This window comes from Balaenoptera acutorostrata, chromosome 1 (genome assembly GCF_949987535.1).
Source record: "Balaenoptera acutorostrata chromosome 1, mBalAcu1.1, whole genome shotgun sequence".
Lineage (NCBI taxonomy): Eukaryota > Metazoa > Chordata > Mammalia > Artiodactyla > Balaenopteridae > Balaenoptera > Balaenoptera acutorostrata.
In genome coordinates this window covers 169,542,995-169,562,557 of record NC_080064.1, presented here as the reverse complement: position 1 = coordinate 169,562,557, position 19,563 = coordinate 169,542,995, and the positions used below count along the sequence as shown (strand labels likewise).

The window sequence follows — 19,563 nt, the reverse complement described above, 5'->3', positions numbered from 1 at the left end:
AGTGAGTTCAGCATTAAAATAAATAATGCTTTAATGAGAAAAGAGATGGCCTGATGATTTCACTATGGGAATGGGAGAAAGAACCCTGGGCTATGATCCCATCAGAACACCTGACCGACTTTGAGGACCAAGATAGGCACTTAACTTCCCTGTGCCCAAATTTCCTCGGAAGCAAAACAGATTAAGAAAATTGACTTTTAACAAAGTAGAGTGAGAAACAGTATTTGCTTCATGCTTTGAAACTTAGATAAATGTTGCTTTTTAAAAAATATCCCACAGTATTTACATATTTATTGAGACTTCTCTGTATTGGGCACAAGGATGCAAAGAGACTATGGACTGTCTGAAGGCACTGTGCTAGCCTTGTGGAGGTGGCCCCTTTGTGTGGCAAGGAGGCAGTGTCTTCAGGTCGCCTCTACCACCATAGTTCTTTGGAGGAGGAGAAGCCAGGTGTATCAGGGCGGACGCCTGCTGGCAGGCTATTAAGATGAATTCACTATAAATGGTACTTGAAGGCTAAGCTGAGGATCTTCCTGCAAAGAGGTTTTATTTCCTTTGCATTCATAAATGCTACTGAGGTTACTTTCTAAATTATTACCTCCTTTCAAGCTCATAAGCCTTTCTCTTAGATGAAACAGACTAGATTATAACTTACTTTGCCTCATTCATGTTTGTAGTAACAAGATATATTTGTTTTGTTTGTTTTTGTCTTTTGAAGAGGAGGGAGGTGTTTGGTGGCTGTCTATTACTCTCCCTCTCCTATCAGTCCAGGAAGCATGTAGGGGAACAGCAAAGGTGGAGACATCACTGCTGCTAATCCACATACCCTGTCGTCTAGGCAGGGATCCAGGGCTCGAGGGACAAGATATTAGCCTAGCAGTTTAATGCATTCATGTCACGTTCCATGTGACATTTTACAGATAGGAGGCAAGATCAAACTTCTGTAAAAAGTTAGGTCCATATGGTGGGTCAAGGAGGATGTGTCTAAAATTTCAGCACCAGAGATTGACTCTTTTCGGAGGAGGTATCATTGCATGATATAGAATCAGAAGTGTGTACACTATTGATTGAAATAATGATAATCATAGTAATTCAAGGTTCACAAAGAACCTTTATGTCTTATCTCATGTAAGCTTCACAACAATGTGCGTGTGTGTGTGTTTGTGTGTGTGTGTGTAAAGTTTGCTAGAGCTGCTGTAACAAAGTACCACAAACAGTGGCTTAAACAACAGAAGTTTATTGTCTCACAGTTCTGGAGGTTAGAAGTACAGAATTAAGTTGTTGGCAAGGTTGGTTCCTTCTGTTGGCTATGAGAGAAGGATCTGTTCCAGGCCTTTCTCCTTGGCTTGTAGATGGCTTGTCTTCATGTTCACATGACGTTCTCCCTGTGTGCTTGTCTCTGTGTCCAAATTTATCCTTTTTATAACAACGTCAGTCATATTTGATTAGGGCCCACCCTAATGACCTCATTTTAACTTGATTACCTCAGTGAGTACCCTCTCTCCAAATAAGTCACATTCCGAGGTACTAGGGGTTAGGACTCCAACATATGAATTTTGGGAAGATACAACTCAACCCATAACTCTACCTATCTATATATGTATATATATAATATACTATAAAGAATGGTTCAATATTTGATATATTTCTATTAAATCTTAAAGGCATTTTAATATGTGGATTTAAATAATCATTGAGCCATCATTGCATAACATTTCTAGAAAGTAGTGTTTTTGTCCTGTCTTACTCATGGCCTCGTAAAGTTAACTAGTTTGTCCTGCACCAGAAATAATAGAACCACCTCTTATCCTCCCTCTACCCACTCATTTCCAGATTGCCAAGAGTGGTATTCTACCCTACTCTTCTTGTTTCTCTTTTATGGTAGAGGAATGTACCAGATTTTTTTAAATGCCTTTTATTTTTTTAAACTTAACTTATTTATTTTATTTTTACTTTTTGGCCATGCTGCACAGCTTGTAAGATCTTAGTTCCCTGACCAGGGATTGGACCCAGACCCTCGGCAGTGAGAGCACAGAGTCCTAAGCACTGGACCACCAGGGAATTCCCTAAAATGCCTTTTAGAAAACCAATGGAATCCAAATAAAGCATAAAGTTTAGTAAGTAATAATGTGTCAGTATTGGTTCATTAGTTGTGACAATGAACCAAGTATAGTTGTCCCATAGTAAGGAAAGGGTAAACAATAGAGGAAACTGGGGCGGGGTGGGGTGGTATATGGGGAACTCTCTACTATCTTTGCAAGTTTTCTGTAAATCTAAAACTATTCAAAAATAAATTTATTTAAAGAATAAAAAACTTTTTATAATATAAAGTAGTATATAGTATATATTATACAGTTCATTAATGCTGTGTTTAGAAATATCATATAATTGTATTGTTTTTATGCCGTTGCTTGTACGTCTTTTAGTACAAAAGAACAGATTAGATGTGGCCTCTAGAGGACAGTGTTGACTCATAGAAAGATTTTCACAATCTGCCCAAGTTGAAGATGGACTTACACATTTTTTCTTCTTACTTTTTTTAACCCCCAGTCCCCTGTTTGTTCATTATCCCTCTTTAAAAAAAAAAAAAAAAAAAAAGCTAAGGAAAATGTATGCCTCATCTGCTATCCTGATTTAGTGGAGATTTGCTTTAACTTATTATTTTTGTGGAGTTTTGGGTCTACACAGATCTATCAGGCCAGAATGACCTGCAACATTTTCACCCATGTTCAGAGCACCAAGGGCTTGTGGAAGTTGTGCAGGAGCATGGCGATGGGGGGGAAGCATTATGAGGGACATAGTATGTGTTTGTGAATTCTCATGTGATGGAGAGAGTGCTGTAGAGTTGAACTCCCTTTAGAAAAACTAAAAACAGTTTGTAGATTAATGAGGATGCTCAGAAATTAAAGAGGAGCTTTGATCTTTCAAGGTCAAGACTGTTTGCTCTGCAGTGGTTTGTTGGGGGTAGGGAAAGGGAAACAAACCATTGCTCTAGCTTCTGGAACAGATTTCTGGATTAATCAGAATAGAAACTCAACATTGTAATTTAAAAATTATCCCTCCGGAGGCAGTCTCATGAGATGGACATTTTATTTTTAAGAGGCTTGTGGGGTTGGGAGTTACAGAGTGCTGCTCAAGCACATCGGAGCCATATGAACCTTAATTTGCAAAAAGCTTGCCTTGGATCTAGAGGCAGCTGAAAATAATTGTTCGCGTATTGGTGGGCTCAGAAGTTCTGAAACATGTCATTCTGTCATTAGATGGATGACATTTTTTGCTGATAGTGGAGTCCAAGGGCTTCGCTCATACTAGGTAAGAATCTAGTATAAACATTCAAAAATAGTTGTCATTTGATGGCAGTGTGTTCCACTTAGCAGCACCTATAGATTTCTTATCTTTTGCTCAAAGAATAAATCTTTAAAAATCTCCACTGTTGAACTGGGATGTGTGAGCCTTTTAATAGAATTTTTGAAAGGGAGTGGAAAATTTACAGCCCCTCATAGATAGCGTGACATGAAAGTTAAAGTCAATAGCGTATTGTCAGCCACACCATCCAAGTTGAACCTTGTGGGCATGAGTCTTCCTCATTCTCATCTAATGGTGCTGGGTACCAAAAATTCTTTCTTAGGTGTTGTCTTCTCTTAATTAGTGGTGATATAACAATGTTCCACAGGCCGTCTGGCTATTTAATAAATATTACAGTGATTCGATAGATATTTTAGTCCTTGAGATTGAGATTGGTCCCCTAACCTGGTCTCTTACCCAGTGTTCCTTATCTCGGGGAAAAACATTACTCCATCCCATTTGTGCAAGTCAGAATCCTGGGAGTTGTCCGTGACTCCTCTTTTTTTCTTATCCTTGCACTTAATAGATGCTGCGCCAGGTTTTATTGGTTTTACTTCTTTTTTTTTATTTTTTATTTTTTATTTTTATTTTTATTTTTATTTTTGGCTGTGTTGGGTCTTCGTTTCTGTGCGAGGGCTTTTCTCTAGTTGCGGCAAGTGGGGGCCACTCTTCATCGCGGTGCGCAGGCCTCTCACTATTGCGGCCTCTCTTGTTGCAGAGCACAGGCTCCAGACACGCAGGCTCAGTAGTTGTGGCTCACGGGCCTAGTTGCTCTGCGGCATGTGGGATCTTCCCAGACCAGGGCTCGAACCCGTGTCCCCTGCATTGGCAGGCAGATTCTCAACCACTGCGCCACCAGGGAAGCCCTGGTTTTACTTCTTAAATATTTCTTGAAAGCACCCACTTCTCTCTCCATGGCCACCACTCTAATCCAAGCCCTTGTCATATCTGCTTAGACTACAGCAGAAGCTGCCTCACCTACAACCAGTGTGATCTTTCAGACACACATCTATGAGACCTTCAGTGATTTAGGGTAACAGTGTCTTAGGTTAATAACCAAAGTCACTTTCAAGGATGGTAGCGCCCTGCACGTTCTGGTCCCTGTTTCTCTCTCCAGCCTCATCTGAAAATATTCTCCTCCTTGCTCCCTGTGCTCCAGCTTCCTGGCCTCCAGCGCATCCCATAGGGTCTTGTAATCTCATCTACCTGAGAGTGTCTTCCCTGCTGTCTTTGTCTGATTATCTTCTACCCTCCTTTATAAGTCACCTCAATTGTGATTTCTTCATGAATGCCTTTCCTGATGATTTGGCCCAGAAAAGTTTTCTTTATTCTCTGCTCCTTTACTTCATTGTACTTAACATAAACTTATAATTAGACACTCAGCTTTGTTGTTTGTTGATGGATATATGTCTCTACTCCCAGCATATAAATGCTGTCAGTGGGGACCATGCCCAAGGATGCTCATTATCAAATTCCCAGCACTTGGCACAGTGCTTGGAAAAAAGTAGTTGTTCAATACATTTGTTGAATGAATAAGTGGCTATTTTTTATTGAATGTTTAGGTGGAGGAAGAAGAACCCACTGGATACATTCGATTTGAAAAATTTCTTCCAGTGATGACTGAAGTACTACTGGAAAGAAGGTAAGAAAATAAGTGCAATTGTCAAGGTAAGGTAATGATTGGACTTGCACTAATTTCAAAACACTTGGCTTTTTCACTTTATATGTTATACTCAACCAATATTTATCATAGGATAGCTTCCTTCTAATTTTTCTCTATACTTCTGAACTGCTGGTTGGTATGTGCTCCGAAGTATCAGCCACTTCAGTATTAATCTAATAAGCAAAGTGTAATTAAAGGGCAAATAAGCTGCAAAAAGCATAAATCAACAACATTCTTATTATCTTCTGTTTTGAATTATCAATGATAAATAAGAATTAACCCTAATTATTTTTCTGGAGAAAGTGTAGCATTAGCTTACCATAGTTGGTTTACTGTAGAAATTTTGTTCCCAAATAAACAAAAATAACCAAAGTCACTTTCATGGATGGTAGCGCCCTGCACGTTCTGGTCCCTGTTTCTCTCCAGCATCATCTGAAAATATTCTCCTCCTCGCTCCCTGTGCTCCAGCCTCCTGGCCTCCAGCGCATCCCACAGGGTCTCAGTGCATGTAATTTCATCTACCTGGGAGTAGATAATAATGGGAACAAGTTTTGTTCGGATTATTTTCCACAATAATGAAAAAGCTAATAGATAACATCAAACATTCCAGTGATTTTTAACTAAGTATTCCTTGTGGGTGTGGAGTACTTTCAACTTTATCATCTAGATATCCAAAAATATTTCAGTGCGGGAAGTATTATTAAATATCCTAGTATGTTAGCAGCTTTTTTTTTTTTTTTAATGTGATCATTTGTTACGTAGAGACTGAGCTAAATACTGTGGCATTTACTCCTTTTATTGCATAATTAGATATAGACCAATTCCGGAAGATATCCTTCTTCGAGCTTTTGAGGTGTGTAAATTCCAGATTTTATATATATTTATATTTACATGAAAAATTCATCATGTAGAATTTATTCACCAAACAAAAAATATAATATCTATCTTTTCTTTCCCCCTAGGTGTTAGATCCAGCTAAACGTGGGTTTCTTTCTAAGGAAGAATTGATCAAGTATATGACTGAAGAAGGTGAGAGTGGTTTATTACTTACCTTATAACAGTAACTTATTTAAGTGATTAATAATTTAAAAACAATTAGGCAAAAATTGTAGGAGATACTTTAAAATCAATCATTCTAGTTAAAAGGAGTTATTTACCCTTCTTATTATTTTGGTTTTGGTCTGATTTGTAGGGGGTAAGAGGACAAAGAGTAAGTTAAGTGGAGATGGATTATTGCCTTATAGGCTTTTGTAAAGTATAATGATACTTCTATAAATTGAAGTCATTCCGTTCACTTAGAGTATTTCCAGAATAAAGGGTATGCCACCAGGAAAAAATGAACTATCAATCACTATAAATCAATGCTTGTTACTAGATAGAAGATTTGAATTGGAGTCTATAAAAATTCCTTTTTTAAAAAACTTTTCAGTTGGTGAAATTAGGGATCATACAGCCTCAAGTAAATATGAATTCACATAAAATTTTTCAGTTTTTTATGCTAATGGTACCATATATATTTGCTTTGCACTTGAACTGTGCACACATGCATGCACACACACACGCACATACATACATATATATGCACACCTATACATGCCAACATATTTCCTTTAGGAATTCTCTCTGCTTAGGCTGATGTGTAAATCTGTTTTCCCCTGAATGTCAGTAGCCTAATGGACATTCTTTTGAAGCCATTCTCATATTGGTCACTTCCCCTCTTCCTATATAAAGTTAGAGCTCTGTCTCTGTTCAGTTCACTAGTTCACAGATGAGTCCTGAATGATTCAGAGTTGCTAATCACTTGAGACAATCAGAAGTGCAGGGAATTTTGAGTCAGGAAGATTAAGACTGCATCTCCACGTGCCATTGATTGGACCATTTTTGACTTGATCCACCGTTAGGTGAGAATACAGGGGGTGAGAGTAAGAGTGGCATGATCGTCATAACTGCCATCCAAGAACTCATGACCTTGTTAAAATTATCTTAGGGGTTAACTTTGATGGAAATGTTATGTTTCAAAGCACCAGCCTAGGAATTACTTTAAGGGAAGTAAATCCTAGGTTATATTAGGCAATATGGATTTCGTCAAAACAGCCAAAACAGTTCAATGTCATTAGTATGACACTGTGTAGGTGAGGGATACTAAGCACAGCGAGAGGTAATGATACTAAAATCGGCTCCCTTTCTCAAGGAAATTTATTGGAGGAAATAAAACCAACTTATAAAACAATTCAAAATATAAGACAGTAGAAAAAAGTGAGTATCAGAAGATCAATGTGGGCTGGACCAGCCTGGAAAGCTTGGTCTGGGAAGACTTAAAGAGAAAATAGGTTTGCTAAGATGGTAGAATTACCTGGGTGGGTTATTGAGAGCAGGGGTAAAATCTTCCGCATTGTAGCACCTCCCACGCATAGTAAGCCTCAGCAAATGTTGGTTGAATTAATGAATGAGTGAGGAGGTGAATGTAGAGTGGGTGAAGGGGCTGAAGAGGGGGAGACATAGACTGATAAAAAGTATGAACAAAAACTGGGAGGTGGGAATGAGCACGATATTTCGGGAGCCTGTGAGAAGACAGGGCCCAGAGGGTCTTGTTGGCAAACGGTAGGAAATGAATATAGGTCGATTGACCGGGACTAGATTGCGGAGGCCGGGGCTCAGGAGCATTCATCCTGCAGGCAATGGAGAAGCATCGTAGGGTTCTGAGCAGGTGAATCACACAATGCAAGAGAGATTGTGGGAAGGTTAATCTGGTGCTGGTAGGTTTGTGAGATGAGCGAGAAAGAGGAGAGGCTGGGGAGACCAGTTAGGAGGCTAGTTCAGCATTTTGAAGGGCTGTATCTGGCAGTGGCAATGGGAATGGAAAGAAGGGACTGATACAATAGGACTGTCTACAGAAGGATCCACAGGTCATGATGAGTAACAGAGTGCCGGGGATTAAGATGAGAGCTGAGTCAAAAGTAACAAGGCTTTGGCCTGGACGACGGGTATTACGGTAGTGCTACTGACTGAAACAGAGGAATCAGAAACAGACTGCAGTGGATACAGAGACAGTGCAACTTTTCACAGTGTCCATAGAATATTAATCACTTTGAGAATATGCATTCTAAATGCCCAGGATGTTGTATGGTGAACATAATAAATCACATAGAATCAAGTTCCTACAAGATAGAAGTCCGCATGTGTCCAGGTATGTGTATTGTGTCAGACAGCATTTAGCAGCAGGGAAGATCTTGAAAAAAACTTCTTGAACAAATACATATTGCTACCTATGTGCCAGGCAATGTTCTAAGTGCTATTCAAATAATAACACTTAATTCTCATGACAAGCCTATGAGATAGGTAATATTATTATCATCTGCATTTTACAGACAGGAAAACTGAGACACAGAGAGGTTAAGTGACTTGCCTGGGATCTTAAAGCTAATGAGACAGTAGAGCATTTGAACCCAGGCAGTCTGGCTCCCAAGCTTGTGCTTTTAATCCTTAAGCTATTTTCCTCCCATCCTTAATCAAATACTACGTATCTCTTTCCTTGCCTGAGGAAGCAGTGACCACCTTCCGTATTTCACTGTGAGCAAAACCTTGTTCCAAGCAGTCAAGTGTGGGTCCTGGACCTCGAGTTGGACTGCTGGCATGCAGATCCAGTTCCACCACTCACTGGCTGGGGCTGCCTGCCTGGTTTCTGTGTGTGCTGGTGTCCTCAGCTGAAAGTGGGGATAATAGTTCTTACCTCTCATGAGGTGGCTGGGAGATTAACTTAGTTAATATCTGTGAAGCACTGAGATCAGTGCCTGGCACACGGTAGTTCTCGATAAATGTTTATTGTCAGTATTCTCATAAGGACTTACATGCCCAGCAAAGTTCATTGGCAGTGGATTTAGTATTTAACAATCAGGTTATAAGAAAGATTCAGAAATTTTCTTTTTAGGCATTTTAGGCATTCTTTCTTTCCTTAGGACGTAAACATGATTTCAGAAGAACTCAAGCACGTTCCCATTGTTTGGTAATACTATCATCATTGTCATAAAAATTCCCACTTGAATAATTTCTGTATTATTAACTGAGTTCCACCTTAGAAAGCGTTGTTTGTAGTGGCAGGTGACAAACTCAGAAGGTAGGTAATTCTCAGGCCTTAGTAATTTACCTGCTTGGATTAAGACTCTTTAGGGGTGAGGTGGCGATTTGGATGTTTCTGTATTTTTGTTTAATATCAGCACAAAGTTCTATCTTAAATAAATGACAGTGTTTCCAATGTTCTTCCTGAATTTGCTTTTCATCTTGGTGAAACCAATATCTAAGATGGCCTTCAGCTATTATCTGAATCCAACTAAAGCCCACAGATTTTCTATCCAACTTGTGGTTTCATTTGACAGCAGCACTGGGCCAAACTATAACAAAGAGGACTGTTTTGAAATGGCTGATGAACGCATCTGTCCCTGGGTGCAGCTGGATCACTAAATTGACCTACCCTGGTTAGAGAATATTCATAGACATTGTTATAGCTTAAACCTCTGTTATCTCTTCTTCAGCATTTCTGCATAGCAACCAGTTAATCGTTTCTTCATACCCTTACTAAATATAATGATTAGACTCCCTGTAAAACTATGACTTCAGGTTAATCCTTGGGCAATTTTAGTGGTTTTAATTTAAGTAAATAAACAACCTTATTTATGATGTTTTCATGTCCTCCTGCTGTTTTGGCTGAAACGATTGATTCTGTAGATTGCTTGAGATACGATACCTGCAAGGTAAAATAACTCCAGAATTTGCCAGGGGTCCAACAGCGTGCTCTTTGAACCTCTGGACTGTCACGATGTGCTGGCTTTATGGCCCCAGGGAGAGTAACTAGAGACACAGTGGGGGATGGTGGGGCTCCAGGGCAATTAAGTGGGCTAGTGGAAAGAGAAAGAAAAAAAAATCAGAGGACTGTAAATGATGTTTCCCTTCTTGTTCCTCCCAGGTGAGCCTTTTTCTCAGGAGGAAATGGAAGAAATGTTGTCTGCTGCAGTTGATCCAGAATCGAATTCAATTCATTTCAAGGACTATATAACAATGATGGTGATAGATGAAAATTAAACACTCTACAGACTTCATTTCTAATTGAAAGATCATTTTAAGAATTGCTTGTCCTTGTTAATTTCACATTTTATTTTATAATTCCTACATATTGCTAATTAATGCCTTGTGACAACTATTTCAAGATATTTTGTTTTTTAAAGGTGATCATAACAGTTTAAAACACAAATTTATTTAGTATGTCTAGTCCGATGGAATGACAAACTGCTAATTATTTTTAAACCATTCTTAAAATATTTAACATTATCCATGGATTGTTACTAATTTTTTACAATAAAACCCAGGTTACTTTCAAATTAATTAAGCTGACAAAATGAAGAATGATTAGAATGACCCAAAGTTTTGCATATAAAGATCTTGGGGGGGCTTCCCTGGTGGCGCAGTGGTTGAGAATCTGCCTGCCAATGCAGGGGACGCGGGTTCGAGCCCTGGTCTGGGAAGATCCCACATGCCACGGAGCGGCTAGGCCCGTGAGCCACAACTACTGAGCCTGCACGTCTGGAGCCTGTGCTCCGCAACAAGAGAGGCCGCGATAATGAGAGGCCCGCGCACCGCGATGAAGAGTGGCCCCCGCTTGCCGCAACTAGAGAAAGCCCTCGCACAGAAACGAAGACCCAACACAGCCATAAATAAACAAATAAACAAACAAACAAACAAAAAGTAAAAAAAAAAAAAAAAAAAAAGATCTTGGGTTGGGGCAGAATGACCATAAATTGAAAATGAGTAGTAATGTGATGACAGCTTCTTTTTTTTTTTTTTTTAAAGAGAGAGCTGCTCTTTTTATTTTTATTTATTTATTTATTTATTTATTTATGGCTGTGTTGGGTCTTCGTTTCTGTGCGAGGGCTTTCTCTGTTTGCGGCGAGTGGGGGCCACTCTTCATCGTGGTGCGGGGGCCCCTCATTATCGCGGCCTCTCTTGTTGCGGAGCACGGGCTCCAGACGCGCAGGCTCAGCAATTGTGGCTCACGGGCCCAGTTGCTCCGCGGCGTGTGGGATCCTCCCAGACCAGGGCTCGAACCCGTGTCCCATGCATCGGCAGGCAAACTCTCAACCACTGCGCCACCAGGGAAGCCCTGACAGCTTCTTTTTAAAACAGCAAACACTTCAGCAATCAGAATGTGGAAGGAAAGTCATTGAAACAGATATTAATAATTAATTTCTTATGAGTGCCAATTACAAATCTCATTTGAGATGATGGTAACTTAGCATAAAAATTTAAATTTGCTGATCTAGCATGTTACCTACCATTTATGGAATAGCTAAAGGAGTTGAGATAATTGAACCTTGAGAAAAGAAGACTGATTGGAAATTTGTAATGTAAGGAAGTGGCAATTCTCTTGTGGTCTTTAGAACTCTTAACCTATTCAGAATACCTGTCATGAGAATATTGTCCTGAATACTGAGTAAGAAAATTGAGAAATTTTATGGGGTGCAGGAGGTACAGCTGTTGAAAGAGCGGGATAAAGTTATCTGAGCACAAAGAATCACAGTGGAAAAGCAAAGGGGAAAGTAAGATAAAGGAAAATGAATACTCTTCCATAACCTGTATCATTCTTTCATACACACACACACAGTGATCTCTATTTAAAGATGCTTCACCACTACATGTGCCTATATATACATATAAACATTTAATGTTGCTTGTGATTCTTCCTCCTAGGCATGCAGGGGGCTGCTACTTAAGAGACTCTATCATTGTTCATTCATTCATTCATGAAACATTTGCTGAGAATTATTAGATAATGTACTAGGAACTGGAGTTGCACGGTGAATCAGTCCCTAACTAGTCGAGATCACAGTTTAGTGAGGGAGACCTGCAAGTCAATCAGCAACCACATTTCAGACAGGGCACGTTCAGGGCCTCTAGTTGCTTTCTGAGTGAAGAGGACGGTGGTAGGTTACAGAGCTTGAGGAGAATGGTAAAATTTGGCAATATCTCTTGTGGGAAATGGGAGAAAGAGTTGAGAAAGAGCCCATGTAAGAATTTCAAGAAATCCTGGAGGATTTTGTTCAGTAACTCGGGCCCAGGAGCAAAAATGATGGATTGTTGTATTGATTCGGGGTTAAGGTTTGTCATCTGAGTGAGACAGAGGCAACCAAAGGTCAAGGGAGTAGAGGAATTCACAAGAAAGCAGTTGTAACAACACTCTCTGGAGTCTGAGTATTAGAGATACATACAGGTAGAAGCGGGCTCTCAGACTGAGAGACGGAGGCAGGGCCTCAGGACCTCCAAAGGGGCAAACAGCTGTGCAGCGGGAGCGAGAGATGATGGGCTTTCCTGCCATTCCTGAGTAATTACATGCTTTGCTTGAAATTTGACTTCACTGTGTTTTTAGAGTGTTCCTTCATTCTCCTATGTTATTATTATAATTAATAATAATAGCTAACATCTGGGGACTGCTCGCTATGTGCCGGGCACTGATCTAAGTGCTTTTTATATATTAGCTGATTCAATCCTCCCAGCCACCCAGCGATATGGGTCACAGCTGTAAGGGGTTGTATTCATCAGCTTGTGCTAGGTTATGCTGTGATACCAAACAACTCAAGAGCTCAGGGCTTACTACAATAAGAGTTCTTTTTTGTTCATGTTTTGTGTCACCTGGGGTCGGCTGGGACTCTGCTTCGTGTGTCATCTTCGTGCAGCTCAACTACTTCCTGAGCAGGGTGACCATGTGTCTTGGGTTACCCAGGGTGGTCTCGGCCTACATTTGTTGTCCCAGTGTGGTTGTTAATAGATCTCCCTCTTAGAAGTGTCCTGGTTTAAGTGATTAATATGTGGTCATCCCATTTGAAAACTGGTGAATAAAAATGATGCTGAGGAATCATCATTTATAGAAGGTTTTATGAAAAATAACCACAGAAGTGTAGTAATGGGAGGCATTGCTTCCTTCTCTAGTGTCCCGAGATTATGGCAGGGCGAGAGCCAAGTGGAGGCCTGATGTGGCAGTCACTCAGCCGTGCTTGTCCGAATCACCACCCAGAGATGAACGTGAGCCACATGCCCGTAGGCCAGGGCAGGGAAGTATGAGGCAGGGGGCGTGGTGACCCCCACAGCTGTAGCAGACAGGCGGCTTATGATAGGCGACACACTGCAGCCGGAAAGGAGGGTGCCAGAGACATGAACACCCTTGAAGGTGGAAGTATACCCAGGGGCATATCATTTGGCAGCAGGGGCCAGCACCAACATGTAGCATGAAAGCGTGTGCTGGTGCCCGACACATAATGCCCAGGCACGGACTTGTTCCGAGCCCACAAGGCAGCTCTGAGTTGTCTTCCCTAAGCCCGTTACCCTGCATGACCCTGGTCATACCAGAGAAATACAGGCTGGTGAATTAGCCCCAGTCGCTTCATAAGTGGTGAGATCATATTCTTTTTCCCGGGAAGGATGCCTCAGGATTGGGTACCCCCAAGTCTCACCTTCTAGAATTCTTTCAAAAGTTCTGACTGATGTCAAACTTCACACCCCGTCTCTAGGAAATACTATCTCTTCGGTAGTCATAAGAGTTAGCTTTATGGAATATGATTCACTTTAGCACAAATTTGTTTTTATAAGGCCATGAAGAAGTACAACAGGCTTCCCACAGAAATCTCATCTTTATCTCCTAGCTGCAGAATAAATGTGGCATATTTGCAAAGGAACACTCTTCTTTATACTCTAACCATTTTGATTCATATTTTACCTCTTTTCACTCATCTTAGCCCTCAACATCCAATTTAAATCACAATGGCATTTTCCTGGCAAGAAGAGTGCTCGGTCTCCTGTGTAGATAGTTTGCTTGTCCTTACGACTCTGGGCTTCTGCAAAGCCTGCCATACCAGGCCCTGTGGAAAGACAGGTCCGTTCTCACACCTCTGGGTTGGGGAAGCTGCATGACGCAGGGTCCGGGGTGCAGGCCTGGCAGTCTGGAGATCCTTGCACCCTGATCTAGGCTTTGCTTGTGACTCACTCTGGATCAGGTGCTTCCCTCCTGTGCATCTGTCTGGAAAATAAAGAGCCCAACTCTAGTTCTTCTTCCACCTTCCAAAAGCAGGGCAGATGCAGTCCCCTTTGCAGGTACCAAATGTCCTAGTGTCCAATGGTAAGAGATTAAGAAGAATGTCTGAGACGACAGGCTGGTTGGGATTTTCACGGGCAGGATTATTTTCTGTGGAATGAGGTGCATTTAGGGCTTTCTCTCCTTTCTTCCTGCTTTCCTTTCTTTCCCCTTTCTAACTGCTTCCAGTTAAGAAAGGACCTTGTTTATATAGCCAGGTCCCTATAGAAGATCCATGTCACTCCATTGCCCCTTCTGGGCAGGTTAAACAAGCAGAGGTCCTCATGGTCACATGTGCCCTGCCTGCGCCAGGCGTGGCCGTCTCCGAGGCCTGCACCTAGTGAAAGTGTAGCTTACTAATCGCCTGCTTAGCTGCACCTGGGAGGGGTGCTTGTTAGAAATTCAGACTCCTGGGTCCCATTCCAGACCCCGAGAACAGACTCTCTGGAGGCGGGACCCAGGAACCCACATTTTCACAGATATTCCCAGGGGAGTCTTATGCATGCTCCAGTGTAAGAACCACTGTCTGGGGCAGTGTTACATTGTGAACGTGTGGGATTTGGAACTGGGCTCTGCCACTTAGTGATTAGGTGATTGGTGCACATGTTTAATACTGCTGGGTCTCTGCGTCTTATTCGTAAAGTGGAAAGAACACCTACCTTACAGGGCTGGTGTGTAAATGAGATAATGAAAGTGAAAATTCTTTAAAGATTAAAGTGTGACAGAAATGATTATTTACAGGAAAACAGCAAGGGAGGGAGAGAGGAAGGGAAGGAGCAAAAGGAGAAAGAGAGGGCGTGGGAAGGAAGGGAGAGACAGACAGGCCAACCTGCTGCCTGGGTATAGACAGTCAGAGAGTGTGGGACTGTAGGTAGATAATACTATGATCTATGGGGTGAAGGTGATGAGCCACCAGAGGTACTGGTGGAGATACCAGGAGATTTGCTATCGTCGTGTTATTAGTTATAAGCGGTCATGTTTCTTTCTAGAATGTGCAATTAGGAGATTTTAGGAGGTGGTTTGTCGTTTTTTTTTAATTGTAGTAAAACCCAGCTGGCGTAAAATTTACCATCTTAGCCATATTTAAGTGCACAGTTCAATAGTGTTAAGTATATTCACACTGTTGTAAAATAGATCTCCAGAACTTTCTCATCTTACAAATCTGAAGTACTATACCCATCAACCAACTCCCCTTTCTCCCTGCCCCCAGCTCCTGACAACCACCATTCTACTTTGTTTCTATGAGTTTGACTACTCTGGGTATCTCATATAAGTGGAATCATACAGTACTTGTCCTCCTGTGACTGGTTTACTTCACTTAGCATAATGTCCTCAAGGTTCAACCATGATGTAGCATGTGACAGAGTTTCCTTCCTTTTAAAAGCTGAATAATATTCCCTTATTTGTACATACCACATTTTGTTTATGCATTCATCCACTGGTGGACACTTGAGTTGCTTTCACCTCTTGCCTATTGTGAATAATCCTGCTGTGAATACGAGTGTGCAGGTATCTTTTTGAGACCCTACTTTCAATTCTTTTGGATATATATGGGTAAGCGAGATTGCTGGATCTTTCTTCTTTTAAAAAAAAAATTGCTATCAGTCATAGTGCTTTTAGAGCAACATGAATTATTCATCTCACCTACTGGAGAAAATGCTCTTATGCATTTGAGGAAAGGTGTTTTATTTTTCTGAAAAAAATATTCACAAAGTTGAAAACTTGGGGCCACCTCTAGTTCTTTGGAGAAAGAGATAAGATAAAGTGGCACATTCTGAAATTCAGGACATAGTTTTATATGAGTGACTGTACAAAGTGCCAAATATCTCTTGGTACTTCCCTGGTAAGTCTTCAGCTACTCAGTAAGAATTCTTGAAAGAGGCTTCTAACCATTTATCGCTGATTATGAAATTTATTAAAGTATGGATTGAGTATCACCTGACTCTAAGCATAGCTTTAAGAATGTCGAGGTTTATTTTTGTGTCCTGAACGCTTAGTTTCTGAATGTCTTGCTAATTATGATGGCTCCATTCTGAGCCTGGTTACCTGCTCAAGGCATGACACTTATTCACTTAGGCAGAGTTCATTGTTAGTGATAGTAAGGGTAAATCTATTTTCCAACCATTCTTCTTTTTTTTTTTTTTTTTTTTTTTTAGTGGGTTTTTTTTTTTTTTTTTTTTTTTTTATTTATGGCTGTGTTGGGTCTTCGTTTCTGTGCGGGGCCTTTCTCTAGTTGTGGCAAGCGGGGGCCACTCCTCATCGCGGTGCGCGGGCCTCTCACTATCGCGGCCTCTCTTGTTGCGGAGCACAGGCTACAGACGCGCAGGCTCAGCTCTTGTGGCTCACGGGCTTAGTTGCTCCGCGGCATGTGGGATCCTCCCAGACCAGGGCTCGAACCCGTGTCCCCTGCATTGGCAGGCAGACTCTCAACCACTGCGCCACCAGGGAAGCCCCAACCATTCTTCTTGATAATTTACAATATTTCTTAGTTACTTCTCATCAAATTGGATTAGACTGTCATAGTTTTTACCTTGGAGGAGAATTGTAGCTCTGCCATTTTCTTGAAGTTCACTTCTGTTTAGAGTCTTAGTATTATTTTCAATTCAAGGTTACTTTGTAGGAAACTATTTTAGCCTCTTACCAGTTTATTAGGGCTAGTTTTGTCAAAACTAGATAACACCTGTGAATCCTCCACTTACCTGACACACATAAAATTAGTAAGACCACTGCACTGAGCGAGGTGAAAGTGTGTGTGGGAGTGAAGGCACCCACATGCTGCCCTTGGGACACCTGCCTGCCTTCCTGATATGTGATTGCCTCACACACAGATCCAGTGATAATGTTAGTGTCCATCCGTATTACATGTTGGTGAGCTCTCATTCTGATTTTGAAGATAGCGTATAAATTAAAATAGAAATTCTAATTTTCTTGCTGCACCCTAATCAGTTATCTCAGTTTCAATGTAAAATGTAAAATACTCTAAAAATTATTATGGTATTTTTAAAGCAAATTGGAAAATACCAGTAAGCAAAAAGAAGAGAAAACCCAAGAATATGTATCTCTATATAACTTCTTCAGAGTATCACTATGGAAGCCATCAGTTGGAGTTCTTGGGCTATAAGGACAGAAACAAGCCTGCTTAACTGAAGCAAAAGGGGATTCACAGGCTGGTACCTTGGCTGAGGAAGGGGTGTTCACAGGGCCCACAGGAGCCAGGGGAGCCAAACTCAGGGCAGACAGGAGCCAAGCAAGATTCCGGAGGCAAAGAAGCAGGGAGCAGGACATAGCAACCATCTTATAACTGGCACAGCCTGTCAGGGACCGCTGCTACAGGGGTGGCCTTGCACTGACTCAGGTCAGGGTCCTGGGAGAGACAGCCCAGGGAGCTGAGGAGGCGGGGGTCATCCTAAGAATCATCCAACAAACGGCTACACTCAGTGAGGGGGAGAAAACACTCCAGTAAGAAGTCAGGTTGCTATTGGAGAAATAAATAAACACCATGAATATTTATTATAGGTTCACATTACACATGCTGTTATGTAATCTGCACTTTAATACCTCATGAACAATCTTTCTCTGTTACGTATAGTCACCTAAAATATAAATTTTAATCACTGAATAGTATCTAATTGTTGGGACGTACCTTAATTTATTTAACTAATTCCTTATTCCTGGTTATTTAAATAATTTTCAAATTTTCTCTGTTATAATAAATTGTTACATACATCCCGGCAGTTAAATCTTAATTTAGTTATTTGCTTAGAACATATTCCTAGAAATGGAACTGTTGGGTCAACTTTAAAGAGCTGGGAACCTTTTAAAAAGCCTATTGTTAATGTGTTTTCAGGCTCTCCCAGAGGAAGATTGTTCTCATATCCGAAACCCTCATCAGCATTTTTTTGTTTGTTTTTAATTTTGCCAATTTGATAGGCAAACAATAATCTCATTGATTTTTTGAAATTTGCATTCTGTTGATTACTTGAGCTTTCTAAAGGCTCACGACCATGTATACTAAAGAATTCAATTGGATTAGCTCAAGGAGGCACCAAATTTGAACCTCACAGATTGTTTTGTGTCAGAAAGAAGAACCCCTCTGGTCGCTGTGAAATGGATCCCACAAAGCACAGCACTACAGGCAGAATCTGAATTCAAGAGGTACTCTCTTTCATTCTGAACGATTTTCACTTGGAGGAGGTGATTGGTGAGAATGAGCCACTGTTGCACAAAACAGTTAGCAGGAGACGTCACAGATATCCAAGCAAAGAAATAGCACCTGGGGAAATAAACATGCAAATGAGAAGTGAGGAACGATCACCAAAGCAAGAACGAGGCCCCCACTGGCCATCTGCTCCACTACCCGCTTGGGATGGGAATGTGTTTCCCAGTGTAGTTCATTTGCTCATTCAGTCAACATTTATTGAATTCCCACTACATGCCAGACACTGTTCTGGGCACCAGGGGTGCCGAGATGAATAGGAGACACAGTCCTTGTCCTTGAGAGATTTCAGTCTTACGGGAGAGACAGTGAGACAAGACAAGTAATTATAGCAAGGGATAGTTGTTCAGCAATGCTAGCAAAGTGCTTTGGCATCAGCGCAGAGAGCAGCCAGCTCTGCTGGTGGCACTCACAGAGTACTTCATGGAGGAAGTGATGAGATGAACCACAAATGGTTTCTGTGCTCATATTGGCCGTATTGCTGCCTGTCCAGGGTGGGAGAGAATGTTCCGGAATGGGATGGCTCGAGGCTTCTGCTAAAATAGAATTATAGCATGGCTTAGGGTGAAAAATGGGCCTGCTTTTGCATTACAGCTGTGCCAGGTACAGGATATGTGACCTGGGAAAAGTCATTGATGTTTCTGTACCTCTGTTGCCCAGCTATGAAATGCCAGTATCCATATCTACCTTATAGGGTTATTCTGAGCATTAAGGGCTACCTGCACAGGAGTTGATAATGGTATCTACAGCACTCAGTAAATATCTGTTGAATGATGAATATAAATATTTTCTCTATATTCTAAATCTTTTAAAATTATATAATAAGTTTGGGTCCAGATACTTGTAGGATTTCTGGGAATAAGAAAAGCTGTTTTCCTAATCTAGTGACCTCAGGGATTTCATGGAAAGGATTTCCATGGATTTCATGTCATTTTAACTTCATTCATCTCATAAACATTTATTTAGTGATATTCCATGCTAGGAACTGCTCTAGTAAACAAAACAAAGTCCCTGCCCTTATGGAACTTAAATTCTCTTTGGGAAGATCAACAATAAGTCAATAGATATATCTGTCATTTGGGGATAAGCACTGTGGAGAAAAACAAAGCAAGATAAGGGATAAGAGAGTGATGGGGTATTGTTCTGGCTAGAGTGCTGTGGACATCCTCTCCAAAGAGGTGACGTGTGAACAGAGACCTGGAAGACAGGAGGGAGTACTGGGGATGA

General features: G+C 41.0%; 1 protein-coding gene across 3 annotated transcripts in view; it reads left to right on the top strand.

The window, feature by feature from the left end:
• EFCAB2 (EF-hand calcium binding domain 2) overlaps nucleotides 1-10,119 on the top strand; it is a 120,392-nt gene extending 110,273 nt beyond the window's left edge. For all 3 annotated transcript variants that reach the window (XM_007167171.2, XM_007167172.2, XM_007167170.3), the window contains 4 exons: nucleotides 4,908-4,987; nucleotides 5,819-5,861; nucleotides 5,971-6,037; nucleotides 9,969-10,119. In XM_007167171.2, coding sequence (XP_007167233.2) covers nucleotides 4,908-4,987; nucleotides 5,819-5,861; nucleotides 5,971-6,037; nucleotides 9,969-10,084 — 306 coding nt within the window. In that variant the 3' untranslated portion in view covers nucleotides 10,085-10,119. The remainder of the gene's footprint in view (nucleotides 1-4,907; nucleotides 4,988-5,818; nucleotides 5,862-5,970; nucleotides 6,038-9,968) is intronic.
• Nucleotides 10,120-19,563: the final 9,444 nt, after the last annotated feature.